Consider the following 9,383-nt stretch of genomic DNA (forward strand, 5'->3'; position numbering starts at 1 on the left):
AAGGAGGTATGACGTCAATACGCCAACTGAACCTCCTGCCAGTTGGACCCCCCATCCCATCTCCTTCTCTCCCCCCTCCCCTCCCCCTTTTGATAAACTTGCGACGTACGACTTTCGAGCTGGAAGTCCAAACATGACTTTTGTCGATATAAGTGAGGTGATGCGACAATTTCAGTGTCTTTTTCAGGAAGCTACATTCCCGAACTTCACTTCATATAACGATCAATCCAAAAGGCTCTCCAGCACTGCAGACTACGACCCACGAAATCTTCCGTGTATGCGACGACGGCATGGCAACATGACCACGGAATCATGGGTTTTTAAACATTTGAACTGATTTAAAAGTGGAAGAAGTCAAGATCAAATCTTCGTCTCATCCATCATACCATAACTATACATACTTCTTAACCAACACCCTTCACTCCCGTCTGCTCTAAGTACCTTACCTACCTTGTTGGCGTGGTCTGGTGCTTACAAGGCCTGAATACGGCTTCACTTCATTTCCTTCGAACATTTCCATAATCTATCCGTCGCCCAAAATAATCATGTCGAGATACAACTACGACAGAGATCCTGTAGAGGAACCTCCGCGTGGCCGTGGCCATATGCCCCGGCACGCATCTCCGTACCCCCGAGGACCCCTCCCAGACGATGATGACGATAGCTCTATATATCCTTCATCGCCACACCATAATCCGGACAGATTGCAAGCTCCTCCTACCTCCAACCGCCGACCGAGATCTCTCCCTCCTGAACACGACGTGGTCTCCAGAGATCTCCAGCTCCGCCACCGCCCTTCGCCACTACCGCCAGCCGTGCCAGATCCACCCTCCATCGACCGCCATCACGCTAAATCCCCCTCGCCACGATCCAGGTCCCGAGTCCGCCGCCCATCCCGCTCTAAATCTACTACGAGAGGGCCCATCGACAAGGCTCGCGACGCCGCCGACAGGACCTTCTCGCAGACTCCCTCGGGACTGGGCGTCGGGCTCTTGGGCGCCGTGGTAGGCGGCCTTGCGGCTCGCGAGGTCAACGACACCGCCCGCGCCAGGCGTCACCGAACTGCCTCCTCACCACCCCCACCCCGTCGCCGTTCCCCGTACTCCCCCCGCTCCCCCTACTCCTCCTCTTCCGGCTCGTCTCCCGTCCGTCACCGTCATCCAGGCCGCGGCGGGAATCATCACAGAAACGACGACGAAGACGAGAGGACGTCTCGTCTGGTCTCCACGGTTGTAGGCGCCTTGGTGGGTGGTCTCGGCGCCAACGCGTTGGAGCGACGGTTCGAAAACGCCCGCGAACGGCACCGCGCTCAGCAGGGGGCGTGGGAGCGCAAGTGGGGCCCGACGGACCGGTTGAACGATCGTCACCACCATCATGGTCGCCGTCCTTCTCCTCCTCCGCCTCATTATCACCGCCCTGACAAGTCTCGGGCTCCGCGCGGGCCGCCCTCTGCTTACGAGGAGCCGGAACGGGGTAGCAGATATGCGCGACCGAGGGTCGTCGTCGACACCCTGGACGACGGCAATCTTGCGTATGATGGTCCGCCCCGACGTGGGAGAAGCTAGTAGGGCGGCCAAGGTACCGGGCACCAGTATAGGTTACAAAGAAACGGGGCTGATGTTCGCTGTGGAACGGTAGAAGCTGCGGGTACAACTTTGGGTACCCCTATACTGCGTTGTGCCCGAATTTGTACTAGGTATTAACAGACCTCTGTCGGGGCCCTTTTTTTTTTTTTTTTGGCCACTCGAGTATTGAACTGTGTTGAATGGACTCCCCAACCGAGTCTGAAATTATTTCATAGGTGTGGTGCGACAATAAGCGAATTGCCTAGTTAGGGGACGGGAAATGTGAAAATCACACATAGATTCTGATCTGAAGAACTGTCCATATGCCCGAATTACTTTTATTACGATTATTACAACTTGGTACTACTAGTAACTACATCGCGAGGTTCAGAAAACACCCTGTGGCACGGCACTGTTTCCTGTTCAGGCAAGCCAGCCGACCGTCCGGAAGCAGCTTATTGAACCCCAAGACAACGCTATCGACGCCGGATCATCGACACTCCGGTCGTACAGAATTTATCAACTACCACGACCGGTCCCTCCCCTCCGAGAGATCGCCTTGACGGCGTGCCGATTCCCACTGACGATCCTTGCGACTCGGACCGCGCGAAGGCGACGAAGGTGAGAACAAAGTCGCCTTACCCGCAGCCGTAGCCCGCGATGGCGCCGACGCCGACGCCGGTGCCCCCTCAGCCGGCATCGAGTCGGAGGTTCCCGCACCCAACCTCTCCAGCCTCTCCCGATCATGCAGCTCCCGCTCGACAATGACCTTGAAGAACTGCGCCACCTCGGCAAGGGCGATGAGCTGGTGGTCGGAGCACCCAATGGTGTTGAACAGGGCCTGGGCATCGACGAGCTGCTTCGCGATGACCGAATCGGGCTGGCAGAAGGTGCGGATGCGCATGGCGCGCGCGTTGACCTTCATGGCGTGCAGCAGCCCCGCGATCTCGAGCGGGTTGCCCTGCCGGCGGCCGAAGAAGCGGAAGTCGTCCAGGTGCAGGTGCACCAGGTCGAGCTGCGTTCGAGGTCGTAGCGGAACCCGACCACCTTGGGACGCCCCTTGCCGGCCCAGCTGTCGGCGACCCGCTTCAGCTTGTCTGGGTCCAGCCGGCCGTGGTTGAGCTCGTTGGTGATGTAGGCGTGTAGGGCGTTGCTGATGTGGAATTCGAGCTCGCAGTAGAGGAGGCTCTGCTCGCGGGGGTCTAGCGAGATGGTCATCCGGGATGAGGATCTCTTGGTTTTCTTGTCGGACTCGCGCGATCGTCGGCTTGTCTTGCTTTCCGTCTGGGGACGCGAGGACCGTCAGTCAATTCTTTCACCGGTGTGTAGAGGGGCCTTGGAAAAAGGAGGCGGGTGGTGGTGGTGGGGCATGATGGGGGGAAACGAAAGACACAAAGGGAAGAGGAAAGACAGGATAGGGGGCTCACCATTTCCCTGGCCATTTTCTTGATGCTGTCCAACAGACCGAGGCCGGCCTTCTTCGGCGACGCGGCTTTTTGCTTATTAGTCCCAGCGGCGGCAGCAGTAGTATTGGTGGCACCTGGTCGTTCCAACCAGCCCTGCTCCCCGATCAGAGTCTTGCCGCCTATCTTCTGAACCGGTAGGCCTTCGAAGGCGAAGTACGTCATGAGTGGGGAGTAAGCGTTGATGTCGGGTTCCGGCTGTCGCAGGGCATCGAACTTGGCGCCCTGGGCGACGGGATTGACAAGCGGATTTTCCCGTTCACGAACCGGGGACGTCTTTGCCCCTTTCCATTGGTTACAGGTTTGGATGACATCGTCAATCTGTCGTGAAACGGTACCTTTCTGTGGATGCAGTGCCCCGGCATGGGTGACAGTAGGTTGATCGAACTGAGAGTAGAACGAGGAGGAGAACGTGTCGTCTTCTTCCTCCATGGGCTGCAGAAGGAGCCGGTCGGGGGTTAAGGGGTGAGAGGCGGCGGGGACGGCCCGTGACCGGTACACTGATGTGTATGCACCATACTTTCTCGCATCTTCGGCAGTGATGGAGGACGTGGCCTCGAGTTCAGCCTGGCTTTGGCTTTGGCCTTGAGCCCGAGGCATCGGGTCGGAGAAGGTAGTCGAGAAGCTGCCGCGGGTAGCAAGCTCTTGACCCTCGTCGTCACGCAGCTGCTCATACTCGCCAAGCTCTGCGGGAACCGGGATGCGAGAGCGGGAAGACGAAGTTTTCTTCCCATTGGCAGCTTGAAACTGGTCGCTATGGCCAGCAGTAGAGCGAGTCTTGTGAGATGACTTGTGGGATGAATGGTCTGCATTGTCACGGTCGTCCGTAGCTAAATTTCGGTTGGGACTATTCCCATAGTTGGAAAATCTGCGACAAGGTTTAGTCACTAAACTAGCCAGGACCAAGAAGACAAAGGGGTTTGCTTTTGGGGCATGTGAGGCAAGGGGGCCACGTCTTACGCATCAGCGAGCCTGTCCATTTGATACTCAGTCAAGTTCATGTTGATATGGACGGATTGTCTTGAGATGTGTTTCCGGGGGGACAGGGACCGGGTCCGATTAGACGAGACGGGTATAAATGACCCCTGGATAGGACTGCCTGCGCTTTCGGCGGTCTTGTCGAGACTTCTACCTTTTCTTTGGTGGAAGACGGGTCGTTTGCGGTTCATTGGGGGCCCATTCGCCGTGAACGGGCTTGGGTGCAACTGTCTTGATGAGAAGGCGTTTTAAAGTTCCCAGTTAGCTTGGTTGCACTGAAAGGGAGATACTGGATAAAACTTCTCTGGAGAAGAAATATCAAGAAGCTGTGGGAAATGCACGGAATTCTGGCAACCCCCCGAGGCGGAAAGAGGTTTGGCGAGTTGAGAACAGATAAGGCGCAACTATGAGGCGTTCCACAACACCGAGGGAGACGAGGCGTGGATGGTAAGAAGAAAGGAAGAAAAAATAATAAAAAAAGATCACTAGGATGAAGACGAATGTGGAAGTCCGCAGGCCACGAGTAAAGAGGGTATGTATGTGAGTGCCTGCGAGGAAGGAGGTTGACTTGACCTCTTTCCATATCAAGCGAGTCGTAACTTGGAAAAAAGCTGTAAAAGTAGATGGGTATAAGAACCACACAGGGTCCTGATTCCACGGCATTTCATACGTTGACTGGCTGGGTTACCTAGGGGTCGTGTTTATTCTTCCGGTTCCGTTTACCTCCCAGGACCAAACCCCCGGAAGTGAGAGAAATTGGTTTCAGGACTGGCGGAGTGCACATCTTCGAGGGATGTCTTCGAACTAGTAAGTTCCTTCTATCGAGACACGCATGGTCGAGCTGACACAGGCTCACTTGCTTCTTCCAGGAGGCTGGCGTGTCGTTACCATCATGAGACACTTGCCTAGCCGAGGCTACATCGTCTCAGCCTTGCCGCAATATGAAGGTTAGGGCGCCCAATGAGTTTCCATCGTGCACATAGACACGTGCTAGCTAACGCCGGTTGTGCTAGATGGACTGCCAGGTTTATATAAAGTACGTTTGAGGAAATCAGCCGTATAATCAATAATAATAATAAGCTTCGTAAAAAGACGATTTGGAAATGAAGTTGGTGATAATACCCAATGGAGAATCATCCCAACGGAGAATTTGTCATCATATCAATGTCACGTGCAGCTATTACCCCACCGCCTCCCCCAGATCGGCCCCACCTCCCATTGCCGACTCGACTTCCCGGGACTTGATGACGTTTCTACGGCAAGCGGCAGGACGGTCTGTTTCAACTTCCAAAAATCCCAAAAAAAATCATAGACAGACGCCCGTACAGGGGTATACAGACTCGTATATAGTGGTATGCTAGTAGCACGTAGAGCACCTTAGTAGTATAGCCCTAGGCCAGCTATCTAATTAGAAGCCTAGAAATTTTTTCGTGCCCCTATACTACTATAACGCCACGCCTACACTAATTTTATTTTCCTCTCTAAATAACTAATAACGAGTTAGGTAAGTAAACCTTTATACATTTTATATAGAGCTATAGTATTAAATCAGATATCGGGATTCGATTCTATAGGGTTAGATCTACTAGTATTCTTATCTTTAAAGCTATTTTATAAGTTACGGTTATACGACTTATTATTAGGTAGTTAGCTAACGATAGCGATATACCATACAGGTAATTATAAATCTATATAGATAAATATAAAGATAATTCGTAATATAGCCGCTAATACGCGTCGCGTGTAGTGGCTAAATACGATTACTAGCGACGAACTCCCTCCCGCGCCCGTAATACAGTCCTTTAGTATAAAGGGGAAGTAACTAACTGTATATATACTAGACTATACGTATCTGTGTGTGTCTATAGTATTAGGACTAAGCTAATAGATCGATAGTAATTAAGAATAGATACTTAAAAGATATTACTAGGTATATAGTAAAGAAAACGCCGGAGGTATATTACTGTATACCCCTATACAGCACTATATACTCACATATAAAATAGATCCGGCGCGGAATCGTACTTTAGCTAAGTACGAAAAGGCGGGTGAAATAAAATTACCCGATTTCGATATAAAACGCCCGTAGGCTATTACGGGGTTTTTTATTTAGCTATTTAGCCAGGAGTAGTTTAACGATAACCGCTACGAAAAGTGCTAGGACGAGCGCAGTAATTTAGAGGGCTACGTTACCTTAGACGGCTTTAGGAACGGAGCCTACGGTAATTACTATAGCGGCTCGGAAGGAGCTAAGTGTTTGCTATACTATAAGATACCCTATAGCTCTCTATAACTCTGCATAGAACTATACTAATTAGATTTATAGTCGCGAAGAATAAAAAGCGCCGCGCCTCTACTATGGAGGATACTAATAATACTAATAGCCCGGATATATCGCCCCGCAGCCTTCGGGAGATAGCGCGATAGCTTAAGAATAAGGCGGACCGTAGTAAGTTACTATTCTTACCCGTATAGAGCTTTATAGATATATACTAACCTATATGTTAAGAGGAAAATAAGTAATTTTTTTTTAAAAAAACCTACCTTTTCTTTAGCTTTTATATAGTAAATAATAATACCTATTTTAATTTTTGAAAATAAGCTTTAATAATAAAAAATATATATATATATAAGGTAAATAGTATAATACCTTATTTATTATATTATATTATTGATTATATATTTAAATAATAAAAGATAACTTATATTTAACTATATACTTATTCTTATATTTATTTCTGAATTTATTCTTATATAACGTATAGTATTACTTATTACTAGTACTATAAGTAGTCTTAGTAGTATTAGATATCTTATAAGTTATAGTATAAAAGATAGTTAGAGCTACTAATATTATACGTAATATAGTTAACTAATTATTACTTATTATACTACTATATTTAAGAGGCTTTTTATTAGTAAAAAGATAATACATATATATATATATATATATATATATATTACTTAAGTATATAATATAATATACTTATAAGATAATAAAGTAACCTTACTTTAAATTATTCTTATTATTATTATCGATCTTACTCCGCTATCCTAACTAATCTATAGGAGCCTTTCTAGGCTATACGCTCCTTCTCGGGTGGCTATAGAGGGGAAAACCCAGGTACAACCCGGGGAAAACCTCTATACCTTACTTTAAATAAAAGTAATTAATCTTACTAAGACTCTAAAAAGTATAAAACTATAGAACTAAGGCTATATAGCTTCCATATTTTATACTATTATAAAAAGCGTCTTACTCTTACTATACTCGTTTTAAGTTATATACTATATCCTTTAATATTTAAAGAGGTTTACTCCTATTAGTCTAGCTATTAGTCTAATTTATATAAATAATAGGTATAATAGAGTTATTAGCCTCTCTTAGTACTATTTAGGTTAAGTACTATTATGTTAAATATAGGTTTAGACCTAGGAAATATCCTTAATATATATAGAATAAAGCTATTAATATAATATACTTAAATATCTTAGTTTTAGTAGTCTTATTACTATTCGATTATTTCAATCGAATTAAGGGTATATAATTAACTTATTATTAGTTTCGACGCCGTGAAATTAACTAATTAGTAATTAATTAATTAAATTAATATAGCTAGCCCTGTTAGTAAATATCTAAGAGTAAGGCTAGTCACAGATTATATATTACCTATTAGATTATAATACTCTTATTTATACTACTCTTACTCTTAAACTACTTATAGTAACTAGACCTTAATAGAGCTAGATCTTTAGACTCTTAATAGCTTTAAGCATTATTAGTAATATCCTTTATTGCTAGCTTATTAAAGCTAGCTTTACTAGACTAAACGTCCTTGTATAGTCTATTACTATCGCTAGTAGTATAAAGATATTATAAGCTAGCTAACTAAGCGATAAGAAGGCCTTTTATTAATATAACTACTACTTAATTAGGTTCTTAACGCCTTAGATATCTAGGCGTAGATATCTCTTAACCTCCGAGTCTTTATTAGTCGCTAGGCACTCAGCGCTATCCTAAATCTATTATATATAGTAGCTATTATCTTCTAGCGTTACTATCGCTACCTAAACTGCTATAGTTATTATTACCCTGCTTTATAGGTTACTAGTAGCGATTCTACCTCTTTTAGTACTTAGTAGGCTCTTTTTTAGTATTACTAACTAAGGTTATTAGTATTCTATAGTCTAATACTCTTCTAACTAAGTAAGGCTAAGCCTCGGGTATAGTATTATAGCCGTAGTATAAAGAAATAAGTCTTTTAGGTTAGTATAATAATCGTTAGCTTTTACTATATAGTTATTATAAAGAGTCTAAAATATATCCTTAAACTAGTTACTAAAGCCTTGTAGCTATTCTATATATAACCTCCTTAGATAGATATTAATTAAGAGGCTTAGGAGACTTAAAAGGCTTAGCTCCTCGAGATAGTAATTATCCTAGAAGGTTATTATATATTTTATAGACTATTAGAATTAATAGAGCCTATAGTCATATTAGAATCGTTGGATAGGAGTATAGAATACCTATTATAGAGGTAGTCTTATATATAAGGCCTTAAATAGCCTTACGAAACTACCTTGTTAATTATAATAGTAGTAAACCTAAGAGTAGTTCTTATACGAAGTATTATAATAAATCTTATTAACGAATATTCTATAGTTCTTAATCTAGGAAGTCCTTTCTTTAGATCTCTTTATATAAACTTAATCGGTATAAGTAGACTCCCTATTATGCTATATTATAATAGGCGGGGTATTAGATCTATATTCGTTAAACTATAACTTAAGAGGTATAGGGGGACGGGCTTTAAATACCGTAAGGCTGATAATAGGTAATTAAGGTAGCAGAAAAGGGTAGTAAACTATATATTAAGGAGGATAGTAGATACTTTAGATTACTATACGAGGCAGATACTATAAATTAAATAGTTTCCTACTACTATTATTAGCTCCTAGATAGAAACTATTATACTAATCACTATAGTAGTTATTATGAAGGTATATAGAAATACGATATATATTATATAATTATAAGCTATAGGCTATATATTATAATAGTATACTGCTAACTATTATAGTTAGATGTTATACGTTCGGTTCCTGTTATAGGCGTTAGTTAGTAGCTTATGCTTTTCTTTAAAAATATAGCTATAATTCTTTTTCTATTTTTCCTGAATTTCTATTCGTCTAGAACCGGATTAATACTACGCTAATTAATATTAGAGAATTAACCAATTCACTAAACCGGGGATATAAATTAACTATTTAAATTAATTCAATAGTAATGCTAATTACTAGTTATTAATAATATATTATTCTAATAATCTTTAACTAGAAATATAAAGTAGATACTTCCTTATAACCTTATAGTTTA

General features: G+C 44.1%; 2 protein-coding genes across 2 annotated transcripts; one reads left to right on the forward strand and one right to left on the reverse strand.

Moving 5' to 3' along the window:
* Positions 1-163: 163 nt before the first annotated feature.
* SODALDRAFT_353392 (hypothetical protein) lies at positions 164-1,717 on the forward strand. The gene has a single exon (XM_028613643.1). The coding sequence runs from the start codon at positions 546-548 to the stop codon at positions 1,563-1,565; it is 1,020 nt and encodes a 339-aa protein (XP_028462756.1). The 5' UTR covers positions 164-545; the 3' UTR covers positions 1,566-1,717.
* A 323-nt stretch (positions 1,718-2,040) lies between these two features.
* Positions 2,041-4,365, reverse strand: SODALDRAFT_353393 (hypothetical protein). The gene is made up of 4 exons (XM_028613644.1): positions 3,989-4,365; positions 2,993-3,896; positions 2,613-2,849; positions 2,041-2,580 (listed from the first exon to the last, which is right to left on the reverse strand). Exons 1-4 carry the CDS (start codon positions 4,195-4,197, stop codon positions 2,089-2,091), a joined length of 1,842 nt encoding a protein of 613 aa, XP_028462757.1. The 5' UTR covers positions 4,198-4,365; the 3' UTR covers positions 2,041-2,088.
* Between the last annotated feature and the right edge of the window lie 5,018 nt (positions 4,366-9,383).

This window comes from Sodiomyces alkalinus (assembly GCF_003711515.1).
Source record: "Sodiomyces alkalinus F11 unplaced genomic scaffold SODALscaffold_12, whole genome shotgun sequence".
Lineage (NCBI taxonomy): Eukaryota > Fungi > Ascomycota > Sordariomycetes > Glomerellales > Plectosphaerellaceae > Sodiomyces > Sodiomyces alkalinus.